General features: G+C 39.1%; 1 protein-coding gene across 4 annotated transcripts in view; it reads right to left on the bottom strand.

Moving 5' to 3' along the window:
• The window catches only part of LOC118810184 (cullin-9), a 44673-nt gene that overhangs the window by 21994 nt on the left and 5077 nt on the right, over nt 1-17602 (bottom strand). For 3 of the 4 annotated variants that reach the window (XM_036573758.1, XM_036573759.1, XM_036573760.1), the window contains exons 3-15: nt 11566-11720; nt 9891-10481; nt 9645-9786; nt 8932-9122; nt 7754-8180; nt 7207-7399; nt 5257-5458; nt 4363-4553; nt 3091-3287; nt 2715-2952; nt 2271-2376; nt 1925-2152; nt 1729-1819 (exon numbers count right to left, since the gene is read on the bottom strand). In XM_036573758.1, the coding sequence (XP_036429651.1) occupies nt 1729-1819; nt 1925-2152; nt 2271-2376; nt 2715-2952; nt 3091-3287; nt 4363-4553; nt 5257-5458; nt 7207-7399; nt 7754-8180; nt 8932-9122; nt 9645-9786; nt 9891-10481; nt 11566-11720 (2952 nt within the window). Of the gene's footprint in view, nt 1-1728; nt 1820-1924; nt 2153-2270; nt 2377-2714; nt 2953-3090; nt 3288-4362; nt 4554-5256; nt 5459-7206; nt 7400-7753; nt 8181-8931; nt 9123-9644; nt 9787-9890; nt 10482-11419; nt 11534-11565; nt 11721-17602 lie in introns of those variants that run through there. The other variant, XM_036573761.1, reaches the window with a different exon arrangement.

Raw genomic sequence — 17602 nt, 5'->3', positions numbered from 1 at the left:
GTATTTGTTTAATACTTACAAATACATACTTTTCTCTGTTCAGGTTTATAAATCAATGTATAAGTTAGAATGTCAAAAGACATTATGCATGTAAATCTGAAGTGTGTATATACAAGTAAATTACAATTAATAACAAAAGATGTCTCAATGCTCATTTTCTCCTCACTGTAGATACTCCTTGTGCACCTAACCATCTTGTATCAACACAGGCACACAGCCACATGATGCATAAAACAGCACGTAATATAAACCTCTCCTCAAAGAAAACATCCTTGTTCCTTTTCTCAAATGAAACAGGTTAGGTGAGTTATGTGCAGCCCTGCAGCTTTAACTGACCCATGCATATCCTGCAGCAATAAGCTGATGTCACAGTGACAAGCTGGTTTTATCAGATCAGGCCACACAAAGATAAACTATCTACAACCTCACTACTACATAAGGTTCAGTCTTATTGTCAGGCATGAATCAGATAAACTCCTTTCTGCTGAGATTGCATCCCAGCTATGCTGTCTCTGCTGACACTTTAATAAAAATGTCTGAGGACTGTCATTCATGGATTCACTCTGTATCACATAGTTCAACCAAGGGCAGACAACATCTATTGCCTAGTGCCCCTGGCCACATCCTTTCACATTTTGGCTACTTGGAGTGACCACTTACTTTGGAGATTCCCCCCCCCCCTTTTGGTTGGAATACTCAAAAAAATCAGATTTTAACACAATTTGTTAAGCGTTACCTCTGCCATAGCTAAAGTGGTGGTATGGTGATCCTCCTTCCTGTGGTGAGCTAAACAGCGTCTATTAAAAATAACCTTGATTGGATGACATCAATGAGGACTAGCTCAGCAGGGAGGGTGAAATTAAAGTCACCACAACAGCAATGTTCTTATTCGTGCAAAAGTTTTTAAGAAAAAAAAAAATAAAATTCTGAAGTTTTTCGAAGTCTAGCACAGCACCTGCCTCATTGGGCACCACCAGGTTACGCCCTGCATCGCAGCACTTCTCCACTCCCACAGTCACACCCCTGTCCTGGGTAACTGCACCAGACTCATTAATCAGCCAGCCTCTTTGACTACTGGACTGCCCTCAAGTGTCTACAAATTCTCAGCACCAACTCACCAGCACAGAGCAGCTTGGAACTGATATGTTGCGGCAAGCGGCAGCTTACTTTTTTCAGATCAGCCTTTAGCTCTGTGCTTTGAATTGAGACCAGACACACAGGCCTTGGTGACAGTGACACAGGTTTACATGCTGCAATTCCTCCACAGGTTTCCAGTGTACACTACTATTCCAAAGTTTTCATGTCTTTTAGCAACAGGTTATTACACAGAGCATGACATGTCCTTCCACAAAATGTCTAGCTAGCTAGGTGGGAATTCTAACTGTATTAACTTCACAATTAATTATTTTTTGCAGTGCAGCTAATGACAGTATTAGTGTCAGATGACCAAGAATGCATGCACAGCAATCCACAGCAGAAGCAGATCATTCTGATTCAGTCAAAAGAAATAGAAGAACAAATGTGGAGGAGAAAAAAATAAATCCATGTTATTTTTTTCTCACAAATTCATTGCTATTTAATGTAAAGTCTGAAGGGAACCAAGGGGAAACTTAAAGTAAAGACTTCAAGTAAAGTCAAGTTTAAGTTACTATCTCTGATCGTTTTTCACTCAAGCTATCAATCTCAATATGTATAAACAGAAAATGAAGTAATGTTCTGTTCTCATACCTTGGCACAAGTTGCGCAAGAACACATCAAAGAACGGGATGTTGATGGGTTGATGGTTTCTGCGGTGTTCCTCAATCTGGCCCAAGACCATCTAATGGAAAATAGGAGGAACATGTTTGTTAGACCATGGGAAACATGCAACATGCGTAAGATTAAAGATTCTTTGTAATCCTAATTACTTATAACAGTTAATGACCTGTATGCATCCAGCCAGCACACTGGTGGTCATCTTCTTATAAAGGCTGGCATACTTTTCACAGTCATTAATCAGGTCGCGTAGCTCTGTGACCATTAACAGATTGGTGCTGTGCTTGTCCAAAGCTTTGACGAGCGCCTCCTTAGTGCCAAGACGACACATAACGACAGCATAGTCTTTGTTCAGAGAGGCCAGGCGATAGAGGAAACGGATGAACTGCTGCACAGTCTGGATCGTTGAAGTAAGAACAGAAGGCAGAAAACATAAATGTAAACAGTGTAACTACAGAATCAATTTCAAGGCGAAGTTATGGAGCACAAGTGCATGTTTGAAGACAAATGGCTACCTCTCTATCATTAACACAGGCTGTCATTGAAGACAGGCAAGGTTCAATGCTCTCATGCCAAGGAAGCAGATCCTCCTGATAGTTGTCCAAGAACTTGTTCAAGATTCTGTTTAAAACAATAATAAAAAATAGACTGATTTCTGAATAATTTACATTTTTAAGCCTTGTAATATTCACACTGACAGATCTTACTTCTTGTGGTTTCACATGATAAAGTCACAAGGTCAGAAACATCCAAGATAGACTGACATGCTGAATGCTTACTGAATGCAACAAACTGAATCAGCAATGAATCTGTGACTGTACAGTTTTTATTGACTGTTTTCTGACTTCAATCTTAATTCTTCAAGAAAAAAATAATATAAAAATCTGACAAAGCTCATCAGGACTGAGTCAATTGTATTTATGAATGTAGTTTCATGTGTGTAGCACTGAGCCACTTGCCTGAGAATTGGGAGCTGCACGGCACGTTCCACTCTGTGCTGGTCCATGAGGCGTACCAGGTCCTGAAAAGTGTCTCTGCTACGCATCACCTCATTCCTCTCCTCCTCCAGCTGAGAGGTGTCATCACAGAGCAGCTGTTCTAAGGTCAGAATCACCTCTTTGGTAGTGGTCATCTCCTTCAGACCCACCACCAACATCTTCAGCTCTGTGTCCTTGAAGTCAAGCTCCTCCTTAGACTCTATCAGAAACCAATACCAAAACTGGCAGTGTTACTCTAGAGGCATTAAAATTTGTTCCACTAAGAAAAAAAAAATCCTAATATGAGCAAATTTAGGTAAAGATTAACCATAAGAGCAACTATGAACAACATCAATACCTTTCTTTTCCAGTTTGTGAACATTGGAGATGTGGTTGAGGGCAATTATTGCCAACATTGTTTCAGAGCGCTGGGCAGAAAGGCACTTTTTAAGCACAGCAGTGACATCACAGGCCACCAGCTGCTCTGCCAGGCTCTTGTGACTGGAGATCAGCATGATTATGACCAACAGGCCATTCCTCACAGACAGCCCACACCTAAGTTTAACAGAGAAGAAAACATCATTCGGAGATCCATTCAACTGTCAAGACTAGTCTATCTAAATAAAACGAAGTTTTTTTTTTCTCTACAGCTTAAAAATTTTAAAGCCATATATCAGAACAGGCTTAAACAATACCACAAGATCAACACTGAAATGTTTTGTATCATTCCAATCCTATAGTATATGTTTTTTTTCTGAGATAATATCTGAGATTAGAACAATGCATTGGGTCATTAGGAATGGCATAACTGTAAGATATGTAATAAAAGTAAAGTGGAGGAGCAACAAATAAATCTCCAACAAATAATAGGGATGATCAGGGGGAATCTCGCACTTGGGTTCGAGGTGCCAGTATTCAAACACTGAAGTCACTATTTGGGTATTCATTTCTTTTTACCACAGAAAGATGCAGAAAATGTACAGACAAATAATTCAGTGAAACACAGTTTTTAGGCTGTAACAGAAATGTAAAACGTGTCAGGTTTACTCGTTATTGCAAGCATGTATTTGTGTTACACTTTGCAACTATGAAACAAGTGTCTCAATGTAACTGTGTAGCCAAAGATGTATTGTTAAGAATGTGACTGAAACTATCTAGCTAACTAGCAAAGTTGGCACATAATCCATCTGTAAGAACACAACAAGTCCCCATCTGCCTTCTGTGTTGTCCTGGTTGCTCAGTTAGCTCAAAAGCTCATCTGAAGAGGCAGCCTTTGTTACTCATTGAAGACGAAGATCTACAGAGATTCCTCAGCATGCTGCTACACCAGTGCCGTCACCTAAAAACAAGCCTACAGCCCTAAATTAATGCTGTCTGAAGACTACTGTTATTTTTTTTTTTCTTGTGTTCTCCTTCACTGTGGTTAACTGATTATCTTTTCATTAACCCCTATGGGTACTCGAATAGCACTTTAGTTCTCCATCAGTTCTCTTTACCAACATTGTGATCATTGTTTCTGAAGCATTGTCATCAAGATGCTTGTCAATGATCGTCAATATCCTTCTACGTCATCCTATTGCCCAAGCCTATGAACACAGGACCAGTTTGCTATCAGAAGTCAGTCACATACCCAGAGGTGTTGAGCATGAGGTCAACGGCAGACGGAATGGCACCAAGAAGCCCCTTGGAGCCCTCAGGTGTTGCTGAGCCAATGCTGGCAAAGATCTCCAGCATCATCTGAGTTCCAGACTCTGAGAGGGGCAGACAGCTACCCACACTGCGCAGGTCATGCTTACTGGCACCTGTGATGACCTTCAGAGTCTGGAAGAAGGACATAAAGATGAGTGTTTTTTAGACCTGGACTTTAGATTGCCTGCTCTGCACATTTTTGTGTTTTTCCTGCTCCAACCTGATTCAACAAATCAGCTAATTAAAAGAAAAGTTCAGCAGTGAATCTAATTTACCCAACTGTCCACTTAGCCCAGATGTAACTGTTCAGCCAAGATGGTTTGGAGTCCAAATTGTGCTTCTTTAGTTCAGAACTGGAGCCATGAGGCTAACATTGCCAAAACCACTAGAACTCAATAGTCACTCACATAGTCCAAACCTGTTCTGTAAAAATACATCCCCAAAACCTCTCTCAACCCACTAAAACCACATCCAGCTCTTCATTATTTACCAACTTTTATAGTTCACAGTAAGTCATACACTGAAGAAGCAAACATGTCTTGGCCAATCAACTACATCTGTTGTAAGTGGAAAATTCTGTAAATCTGATTTTTCACTGAACCAAGTCCTTCTTGTTTTGAAGTAGGTGTGTTAAAGCAGGAAAAAAACACAAAAATGATCATGGTTTCTTACAGATTTCTACTGATGGAACAAATTCTAATGGCAGTACATTATTATATTATCATGTAGGCACTTGCTGTCACATTGGACAATGTCCATTGTTTTATAACTAAAACTAGCACAAGACTATCAAGTTAAACCCAGCCTCTTTAACTGTCGTCAATAGTGGACTTACCGCTAATGCAATCTGCTGCACTCGGGTGCAGGTGGGATACTCTTGCATGCATGTCAAGATGGCCTTCACTCCACCCTCTGTAGCAAAGGAAACCCGCCACTCATATTTAAGCATGAGGCTGCGGGTCAGGAGCAAAGCAATGATGGCATTCTGCTTTGGCTGGCTTCCAATCATCTCGACCAGCATCTTCAAGACTTTATCCCTGCAGATCAGAGAAAGGTACATCTTAATGTATAGCACTTTATTGTAACAACTTCTCATTTTAATTATTATAGCATACTCAAAGTCAGGGTGCATATATTCAGTGAAGATTTTAACCAAGCCAGAACCCTTAATGCTTGGACCTCAGTATTTAAAGAATAAGTTTCCTATTTCCAGAGGCATAATACTTGATCACTTTCAAGAATTTTTTAAATAATAAAATTTCTCAAAACTACACCCTGACATGCCTCCAAGGTGCACAGATCAACATACAAAGTTGGAAAAGGTAAAGATTGCATGAATAACGTGTATAACTCTGCATTTCTCTGCACTGAGTTTCATAAATGTGTTGTGAGTGCTGTGATGGTTCACTTTTGGCTGAAGTGTGCGAAGTTCTTCTATTAACTACGCTTGGATAAGAATATATTGATGTTTTTGTACCAACACGTTAAATCAGTGCTAAAAAGATAACTGGTTTCATTGTGCAATTTTGCAAGCAAGTTTTTTTTGAAAAGTACAATAAAAACAATTTACTACTGCTTAGTCTAATCGCCTAATAAGTTATCGATATGACGTCACAACGACTGCAGCCTACAGACTAACTTAATCGTGTGCTCTTAGGCGAAATATTACTTTAACAAAAAGATATCAAAGCGTGAGGCTGTTAAAAAGTGATTTATGTCTGTTCTATTGTGTTAGGATCTGTAGCCTGTCTGGCTAACAATGTTTGCTCTGAGAGCAGGCAACAGACCCAAACAATACCTCAGACCACAGTACAGGTTTGATTTTCATTAACTGGTGCTCACAAGTATAGGTGATAAATACCTACCTCTGAGAGAGCAAAAGTCAAAAGTCACTTGTGTTGGAGCAACAAAGCCAAAACTGAACCTATTCTGTAATGTTTGGGACTGTACTGTTTTGAGTAAGCTAATGATTAGTTAGCAGGCCAAATGCGCCACACATCACAGCAGAGGCTTAGTTCCAGCTAACTGATGCAAAAATGACATCTGTTTAGAGCATTTATGAGAGCACAATGTCTAACACCAGTGACTGGTGTTAGAAACTGAACCTGTTCTGTGGTGTAAGTAGCTCAGTCATTACTAGCCACTATCATGCTTAGTTTTTCTAAGGTTTTCCTAGCTCTGATCTTTCCCCTCTTTCTATCACTGCCACCTACTGGTAAGCTCCCACAGCACCAATCAGTGAACCCCTCTTAAATATAAACGAGTGGAATGTGTTTATTTATTTTCCACAGTTGTTTATGTTGCACATGAAATGGGTGCGTTTCCATCAGTTGCGCTGAGGCAAATACATGTCAAAGAAAGCAGAAAGAACATTTATTAAAACATTACAAAAATAGCTAAAGTTTGAATTTGTGGTTTTGCGTTTGGCAGTCTGTTTCTTAGAAATAGCATACAATGAACAGAAAAGACAATTTCATTATTAATTGCAATTATTTACGGCAATTAATTATCAGCTTCATGAGCATGACAGGCCTAGTTATCACAGTACTCGTTGTGCCGAAATGGGTTATCAGAGAAAAGTGTTTATGGTTAAGGGTTTAAGGTTAGGGTCAGACACTTCTTTCTCCAATGTGTTATTTAGTTATCTAGTTGGCATGGATCACTGGAAAGCAGCCCTCATCTGCCAGCCACTACACCTAGACAAGCCCCGCCTGTCCCCCCCCACCCCCTAATTTTATCCTCAATCACTTTGGGCCCGAATTGAGCCTCATACAGTATTTCTCACCGGATGGTCTGTGCTGAGTCTGATCTAAGGGTGCTCCGCTCCTGAGGGCCCTCTTCATCCAGGACTTTACAGATAAACTTCATGCCAGCTAGCTGATGTCCCGGGTCAGAGCTGCTCTTCTTCATGATGTCCACAACTTCTCCAATCTTCTCCAAGGCTGTCTTCTTACCTTGTACCTTAGGATTATTGAATACTATGACAGTGGAAAACACAAAAGGCAAATTAATGTTTAACTTTAGACTTTGTTTACAAAGTGAACGTTATCATACAAGCATTGTTCTCAAGCATGTTTAACTAAATTTGACACACAAGTAAATATTCAAACTGAACAAACACTTTGACTGATTCAGCATAGAAAATAACATTCTAAAGAAATGTTAGCTAAAGAAAAATGTAAAGGCAGAGTTTGGGGGGAGAAGAGGGAGAGGAAAAAAAACAAAAACAAATGAGTACTTCTTTCTGCTACAAACTACATGAACCAAGGTATAAACCAAGGCATACAAGCTATAATACACAGTATTACATCATATCCAAAAATGCAACTTGCCTTTCATTTTTTCTTCCAGGTCCTCAGGATACTTGGTTTCATCTTCAGTTGGCAGCTCGCTCTCTGTGTCACTGCTGCAGCTGCCAGTATCAGCAGGGATCTCTTTTTTAGGCTTCTTACAAACAGAGCCCATTGTGGAAGTGGAGGAGGAAGCTAAGCAGTTTGAAGCTGCAGGTGCTGGTAATGAAGATGATGTGGCAGCCTGTCCACCTAGCCCAGAGGAGTTGAGGGGACCTTCTGTGAGCATTTCCTCGTCCTCCAGAGTTGCTCCGCCACGCCGCAAGTAGTGCTTGGCAAAGGTGTGTGAGCAGAGCAGGTCACAAAGGCAGGAGGCCTGCAGCGTCTGCTTCAGGTAGTGCAGGATCTTACAGGCCACCTCGCTTGACACTGACAGCTGGATTAGAGTGACCTCATCCAGCTCCACAACCTAACAGACAGCATAGGAGAACACTGAAGAAAGGACTAAACATATCTCTCACTATCAATACAAAAACATAATGAAGATCACTGTAAAACACTAGAGGGATGCACAAATATGAAATTTTTAGAGCCAATATTACTACACTGTCCACTACTCAGATGCCGCTTACTTAGCTTATCCTACACTGGGTTCTTTATGCATTTATGTTAATGTGTTAAGATAAGATACCAAAAGTAGTCATTGGATTTCAAGGATTCCACCCGCAGTTTTACTCTGATACACTCATTTCAATCTGATATGCTTCTAAAAGTCAGTGGTCTTCATAGACTCATTTCGCATTGTTACTCTGATAGGCTTTTAACAGAGATCATCGATTATCACTGGTTAATTTAAATACTTCTATCTAACGACAGCCTCATTTCACTCTTTTTGTGTTAGTTTTGCTATCTGGGGTTGACCAAAGAAGGACCCCTTTTGAGTCTTGGTTCCTCTCAAAGTTTCTTCCTCTTGTTTTTAGGGGGTTTTTCCTTGCCATTGTCACCCTTGGCTTGCTCACTTTCTTTGAAGCTGCTTTGTTAGAACACTTGTTGTATATCTGTATAAGGATTGCAGCGATAATAATAAATAGTTTCAGTTTCCCATTTATCAGTGAAAAATACACCAGCTGTCAACATCTTGTGAGCCCCCATAAAACCCTCTTTGTGAAATCAGAAGGGAGCATGGAGTACGGAGGTGCCAGAAAAAAGTTAACTTTTACCTGTTCGTCAAGACTCTGCCGGAGGACGTTGTTGACCTCTTGTTGCTGCTTTGGTTCAAGCTTCTTAATAAAGAAGAGCACTTCCCACCACTCAGCACGAGTAAGAGTGCTTTCATCATCACGAAGGCTGTCTATCAGATAAGGCAACGAGTATAATCCACCAGGTGGCTTCGAGAAGAACGTCTGACTCACTGACACACAAGAAGAGACAGAGAGAAGTCACATGTCAAAAATGCATACACATACACAGAATGAGTATAACCCAACATATGCCTCATTAATTAGATCCATAAGAGATTTTCCAATAATGTTGGCAGTATTTTTAGTTCATTACCAACATGCATCCTTAAACCTTATGTACTCAAAAAATACATAAATATAAGGGCTACCATGATTACTCAAAGTCAATTACTTTAAAAATAAATTAAAATTTAACTTCTATTACAATAATTCTACTCTATAATACAATTTTGAAATTCTACTACTAGTCTGTCTAACATTACGAAACAGAGCCTGACAGACACATTAATGTTTGTATTTTGCAAGTCCTTTTCACGTGTTTGGCTCTTTTTACAAAGTTCAGATGATTCGAATAATTGTCAAAATTAACAGTAATGTAATAAATAGTGACTGCCTTAAAAAAAAAGGAAATAATAATATATAATAATAATATAAAATTTTATATAAATAAAAAAATTGTGTTCTCATCTAACCAGTAGTGAGTTTGAGCGTCTCTGTGAGAGAAGTCGCTTTTTCCTGAGTCTCTTTCTCGGCTTGTCCGCTGCTTCCAGAGGCCAGGATCTCAACCATGTGCCAGTGCACCCAGTAGGTTCTGGAGATTGAGTTCCAGTACACCTGTAACATACACATATGTACACAAACAAACAAATTAACCAACCAGTGGTCTTTAGAGAACCTTATTTATGAGTGGAATGCAACACCATGGGCGCAGTGCCTACCTGAACAGGTGGCGAGCCATCGTTGCTATACCGAAACTCTCCCTCATCACCGGCACTGACCTCCTCATAGTCCTCCAACATGCGCACCTGCATTCCACTCTTCAGGTTGTCCTGCACATACTCCACATAGGCAGAGCGTGTAGCAAAGTCAGTGCGGGTCTTGAAGCCGTTTCCTGTCTTCTTCTTTGGCGGAGTGGACACTACCGTTGCTGTGGCAGCCACAACAGTAGGGGAGGCAGAGAATCGAGGCTGAAAGATGGAGCGAACAGTACGTCTGTTTGCCTCTTCCTCCAAATCTTCTATCCCCTCTGCTGCTGTAGGTGTGGGAAGGGGAGGCTGGCGGTTGCGGTCCCAGCCCATCACACGCACCAGCTCTGAGATGAGGTTAGCCATTGCCATGGTGTACTCAAACTCTCGCTGCACTCGAGACTGCTCCGACTGATGGCCTGATGAGGACGATGAGGAGGAGGACGACGGTCCAGGGTCCTGCCGCTCAGAGCTGGACTCCACCCCTGCCGTGTTGAGCTTGTCCATCAGCGAAGTTACGCACAAGTAGCGCTTCACCAGGGAGAAAAGCAGCTTGCCTGGGATCTAGAGGTGGGCAATACAGCAAAAAAACAACATCATATCACAACACAATGCATTTCACACAAACCCAATAAACTTGTAGGAAAATAAATAAATAAAAAATAGCAGTTAAAGGCTGTACAATGAAGATTATTTAAATATTTCACATTCTGTACTATATTAAATGCGATTAATCAGGACTAATTATGTTTTTGTAATGAAACACGCAGTCGGTCGGTGTTCTTAAAGTAGGGACGATATCCACGATATGATCACAAAAGCATATTGTTTATCACAACAACAAAATTTATTAGACCTGGAGGGAAATCCAGAAAGTGGGTTTAACAAACCTTAAACCTGAAATCTGAACTGACTGACCTCAATTTGACATTCCTGCGATTGAGGTTAATCAACTCCAAGTAGGTTGATTCTAACTTAAAAAGTCAACTTCAATTAAGCACCGATAGGAGCAACAAAAAGTGTAGAATTTCTTAATTAACTTCATCAAATACTAAAATATATATATTTTAGTATAGGTTATCTTGAAGAAAAAAAAATATTAACAGAATGACAATGAGCATGAATTCATAAAATTGCAAAGTTATTTATGAAGGCAAATTAACTGAGGTTGGTGGCTTTGCTTAACTATGGTTAAATAATGATCAGTTTCTTCTTCTTCAATTTCACTTTATAAAAACTTAAAATATTAACAGGTATTTATGTATAGGCCATTTTTAAAGAAAAACACAGCAATGACAAAGAGTCAATGAGTTTATATGGTTCTAAAATTGCATGAAACTAAATTTATTGAATTAACAGTTAATTTATTTTTCAGCTACTTTGCCTAAACCCTACGCTTGATCATTCATGCATGTTTTGCTTTGTTTTAATACAGTCAATTTATTTCAGGGGTAAACTAAGCGACACTATGCTGCAAGTTTGGCAGATGTTATGACCAGTACCTAGTTTAAGCAAGTCTGCTGCCAGTTAGCATTCATGGGTTACTTGCTAAGTCAGCTTTCTGAAATACCCCTGGAGCATCTTCTGCACACACACACAAACACACACACACAATAATACACCTTAAATTTTCTCTCTAAACATTTACCTGGGGTAGATGGATGCCCTCAAAAGAGATCCCATGCTCCTCTGAAGAGGTGGTCTCTGCAAACAGCTCCAGCAAGGTGTAGCGGTTGTCAAAGTCCATGTGCTGCTCAATGCCATCCTGCTGACTGAGAGACAGAAGTACGTAGGCACGACTTCCTGAAAGAACACAGAAGACACAAAATGATTAAAACATAGGCAATTTTAATTCGCTTAGCACTTGTATTTAGGGCCTGAATGACAGGACGACACAAGGACACAAGCAGACATCAGCAATGATTGACAAGTAAACCAATGATGATGCTTCAAAGGCAATCACTGGCCTGTTGGAAAAGCAAACTGACTGAGAACTAGAGAGAATTACATTAATTAATTAGGCTTTAATCCCTTTTACTGTAAAAGCATCTACTATTACAGGACATTAATAAGTCGTTAAACTACAGTAAATTTTCCACTGTCTTGGCTGCGGGCTTCCTGAGGATTTCCTCGGGGAGATCCTGAGCAAGTCCACTATAATGATTAAAAATGATTAGTATTTTTTTATGTGTAAAGCACGTGGACTGGGCTTAGGATCTTACTTATTAAGAGCATGTCTTACAGTACGAATTTTTCTAGCAGTGGCGATATTAGCTCACAAGTTGTCACAAATCCCACAAATCCACCTGTTTTCAGTAACAACTTTTAAAACGAGAGGTGAAATATTTTTGTTTACTAGTTAATATTATATTATTTAGTATGTGCTTATCATAAAAATTTTGTGAAAATTGCTAATTTTTTTTTTGTTTTTGTTTTTTTTCAAAAAAGGGGCACATTGGTGCTATTCAAAATCTAGCAGGTTTCACACCACACCTGGACGCATACAGCATTATGTTTGGGAAATGCAGACCACTGCATTCCAGCAATAAAACTTTCTCAGATTTGAAACAGTGGAGGATGTAAAATAACTTAAAAAGCATTATGATTGAGAAATTATTTTCACGACAGTATAAATTGCCAGGCCAACTTGTACAATATGCTTTACTTCTCAGCTGACATAGCCTTCCTATGCTCAAACATGAGAAATTAAACTGCAGACTTGGCATAATCAAAACTGTAAAGGACAGAACTGGCCAAGTATTAAGGCCAGTAGGCCTGTACAACCCTGTTTTCAAAAAAGTTGGGACACAAAATGTAAATAAAAACAGAATGCAATGACGTACAAACCATTTAAACACAATATTCAATGGAAAACAGTACAAAGGCAACATATCAAATAAAAAAAAATAAATCTAAAAGAATCTTATAGCTTTTTGCTCATCTATGCTCATTTTGCATTTGATGCCAGCAACATGTTTCAAGAAAGTTGCGACAGGGGCATGTTTACCACTGTGTTGCATTATCTCTTGCTGTAACGACACTCTGTAAGAGTTTAGAACTGACAAAACCAATTGCTGTAGTTTTGAAAGTGAACTGTTTTCCCATTCTAGCTTGATAAAAGATTTTCTTTGTCGTATTTTTCTATTCATAATGCGCCAAATGTTTTCAATGGGTAGCAGGTCTGGACTGCAGACAGGCCAGTTAGGACCCAGACTCTTATTACGGAGCCATGCTGTTGTAATTCACGCAAAATGGGGTTTGGCATTGTCTTGCTGAAATAAGCAAGGCCTTCCCTGAAAAAGACACTGTCTGGATGGCAGCATATGCTGCTCCAAAACTTGTATATATCACTCAGCATTAAATGTTGCCTTCATACATGCGCAAGTCACCTATACAATGTGCACTAACGCCTTCCCAGACCATAACGGATGCTGGCTTTTGAACTGTCTGCTGATCATACGCCAGATGGCCCCTCTCCTCTTCAGCCAGGAGGACACAGTGTTCACAATTTCCAAAAAGAATTTCAATTTTTGATTTGTCGGACCACAGGACACGTTTCCACTTCACCTCAGTCCATCTTAAATGAGCTTGGGCCCAGAGAATAAAGTGACTTTTCTGGATTCTGTTTAAGTATGGTTTCTGTTTCACATGCTAGAGTTTTAACTAGCATATGTAGATTCAGTGACGAACTGTGTTCATGGACAATGGTTTTCAGAAGTGTTCCTGAGCCTCATGCAACAATTTCCACTGCAGATTTGTGTCTGTTTTTAATACAGTGCAACTTTTTTAAAAACGCTGCTGCCATCAAATGCAAAAGGAGCATATATTTAGGTGAAAAAAAACGAATTAAATATAGGGTTTACATAATTTGCACATCATTGCATTGCGTTTTTATTTACATTTTGCAGTGTCCCAACTTTTCTGGAAACAGGGTTGTATAATTCAATCACCTATTATTTTGTTCAGTCAAAACTTTAAGCAATGTGATTATTCTGACACAGATATGAGGGAACTCAGGTCTACCCTCTCATGTTATTACTGAGAAAATTTACTGAATAAATAAAAACATACATTTAAATCATAGTTGTCTGAGCAGCCTGCGCATGTGAGAGAAGCAAATAATGCAGCAAAGAAACAGAAATCAAAACATCTTTCAGGGCAGAAGCAAAAGTGAAACAAATGGAACGAAATCCAGCCAAGACCGTGTGAACGGTACAACATCCATAAGACCTATAAAGCTGGTTTCAAGCTTACAACAGTGCAGTGATTTTCTTTGTATTTTTTGCATGCATGCATTTGGATATGTAATGTATTCTTGTGTAAGAGGCAGCTGTCTCGCAATGTTGAAAGTTGAACAGTTATGTTAAGACATCATTAAGGTTAGATATCGTTAAGGTCCCGTCATGCCAGAGTTGTTCTCAGAGACAACCAAAAACCACATAATTTTCAGTCCACACTGAACAGAAACGGCTGCAGCTGCAATACATGACAAAAATGCACAGCGAGGTCTATGAAGGCAGCTTATGAGCGCTGAACAAGTTTACTTTATGTTTCATGTAACTTTGCTGAGCTGAGACAAAGCAAACATTCTTCCCATCAGCTACACTAGTTTTCTCAGGCTTTTTGTTTCTGTTGAATGTCCACAGAAGTACAGAGTTTACTGACTGGCAAGCTGAACCTTTCCAGTCTGGATTTAATTAAAAAATCCAACTTAAAAATCCTTCTTGAAATCACACACAAATGTGTTTCAGCTGTGAGATCAAAACTTGTCCTGCACAAGTCTGCAAACTAAAAGCGCTCCACAGAAAATGCAGATCCTCACTAAAGTTGTAATGATGAATGACTTGTGGTAGATGAGGAGGCGTGCCACATCCACGCCCATGCAGTGTGGACATATCCGTGCCCCCAAAAACTGAAACGGCGCAAAGAAAATCCGGGAGATGAAGACATTAAGCTTTATGGGTTCTGGAATAAAACAGTTCAATATCTGCATAATTATAACCCATGACTTGTGATATGGACATTTATTTAGAGGACTGGAAAACTGATCAAGACCATCTGGCAGTGCGATTTGTCCCCTTTAGCACTGTTTCCTGATATTTCTGAAATAACAGGCAAGAACATCACCGTCATGTTGAACATGATCAATGGACCAAAACAGTGGCTCGAAACAAAGTCCGGCTTACTCAAAAAGTAAAATTTATTTTATCCTTCTCCTGAAAAAGTTATCATTTTGGAGGTATGAGGTTTGTGTTTGTGTGTACACGCTGCTTTGACACATTTCAGAAATGACACCTGAAAGCGTACAGTAGTACATATAACTGAGAGTGTGAACTTAAGGACAGGCTGATGTAAATGCAGCTAATAAACATACGTTTTGTGACTGTGGCCTGGAGAGTGGCCAAGTCACACCGGTTTGGAAACTAAACCTGAATCCAAGAACAAACACAGACCAGCGTAGATGCACAAACAACCTTTTATTTACACATAACTCAACCAAACAAAAACCTGGCTACAGCAACTCACTTTTAAGTGTCTGGGCTCTTCCATCGATTTGTCCATAATTAAGGGAAGGGGCACTTGCATGTGGCTATGGGGAACAGCAGGTCCCCCTCTCAGCTGCCTTAATGCATATATACTGCAAGTTATACATACACACTAAACCATTTCTGCCGAAAATGATCAAAAGGGGCAGTTTTTCACTCTCGTGCACCAGTCAGCGCTGAAGAAAGGAGAAAGAAGATTTTACCAGAAAAGCAACACCCCAAAGCCGTGTGTAGCCTCATTTTTTGAAATGATTTCTGAAAAATTAAAACAAAACAAGAAGGCAAAAGTACAGAAGTCCAGAGAGGCCATGAGGTAGTTATAATTTTTCTGGATTGATATTTTGAGATAACAAATTAATTATCTTGAAATAACGAGTTACTTATCTCGAGATAACAAAAATTGTTATCTTGAGATAAGTTAATTATCTTGTGATCTCAAAATAACAAAGTTGTCATCTTGAGATCGCAAGATAATTGCTATCTCAAAACAACAAACCAGAAAACTGTAGCAACAGCTCATAAATAAACAGAACCAACCTTTCTCTTTTGTTCATGATGCCAAATTTCAAAGACACACACCGTAGTTTATTTCATGTAAACTGTTTTTATTTGTGGTCAGCATTGCTTTGTCCAACTGAAAGCTGATTATCATGTCCTTTATTATCTTATAGCTTTTTACGCTTAGTATGTTTATTCAAACAAATGACAAAAATGTCAAATTAAAATAAACTAACATACTAACGTAACGCCTCCCAAAATTAAAGTGCGAACAAAGCCGACATTCAAGGTGCTTTAATTAAAGCAGATTTAAAAAACAGTAGGATAAAAGATCAGCATTTCAAAATATGTAATTCAATTAAGAATAGTAGATTAGGACATTTATAATGCATTACTTTGCACTTTGCTCAGAGGATCTCCTCACTGACGTCTAAATACTGCAGCTTAGTCACTCTGGAGAATTTAATTAACATTAAAGAGAGTTTTAATTGGATGCATCTGAAGAACAGATTTCCAGAGCCCTCTTCCTGTCTCCAGTGAGTGAGGCTGCTCTGCTTCTTCAAAGAAACATGCAGAAAGGAGCACTCAGATTTGTGATCTCTAGGTTTGAGTTTAGGAGATGGTTTCAAGCCATATCACAATCCAAAAGGCTGCCACTGCTTCAGACTATATATTCAATCTAAACCTATAAAGAACACATGCACCACTCTAATGATCAAACATGGAAAACATGACTGCAATATGAGCGCTAAAATCTTGACCACTTCAATAAGCTATCATATAAAATTCCATGAAATAATGTTTTCTCTTTAATTTGGCCCCACCTTCGCTGGTATGATGACTCACTGAGCAATGAGTAATAGTACAGAAAACAAAGATGGGAAAAAAAGCATCAACAGTAAAACAAATCTTTTATGGTGAACAGAAGATTTTTAGTATTGTTTCAAGACCAATAATATTTTGGGGTGCCTCTGTGTGCTGAATACAGAGAAATAACAGCTGAGTAACAGAACTAAATTATAGGAGAAAGCTTAAAAGCAGCTTGAAATAAGAAACTATGTTGAGCTTCACTCACATTGAATCATCTACTTTTACACAAAGTTGTCACAGACCGATAAGGACTTCCATCATTCTGTAGGCGGTCACATGCTTAAGTAAAAAGACTTAGGATTAAAGGATTCGTTATCAGCAATGCAATTTTACCACAGGACATCTGTAAACTTTAAGATCAATTCACACTCGACAAGAAATATCAGTATAAATTATAGAGAGACAGAAGCGGTTGATTTACATTTACTCAAAAATTAGCTATCTTAAGTGAACGCAACGTTTCATTAGCTTGGGAATTTACAGCCAACAGTCAACATCACTGCATCAGATCAAACTTTTTCTGTCATTTTCATGTTTTAATGTTCAGAGTCAAACACTTGAGGTTTGGTCACAGACAATACAAGTAATGCTTCTTTGAGTGCCTCCATACTTGGAAAAACAAAAAGTGAAATCTCCCTTTCCACAGCATTATTACCAACTTGGCATCTGCCCATGATTAACATAACCTGGGGTTATTTCTGCAAGTTGTTCTATAGAAGATAAAAGAGAAATCTTTAATAACACAGGAGTGCACAGTCATAAAAATGTATT

The sequence above is a fragment of the Colossoma macropomum genome, unplaced genomic scaffold (genome assembly GCF_904425465.1).
Source record: "Colossoma macropomum unplaced genomic scaffold, Colossoma_macropomum, whole genome shotgun sequence".
NCBI classification, from domain to species: Eukaryota; Metazoa; Chordata; class Actinopteri; order Characiformes; family Serrasalmidae; genus Colossoma; species Colossoma macropomum.
Note: the sequence above shows the minus strand (reverse complement) of the source record. Positions and strands in the feature narration are given on the sequence as shown.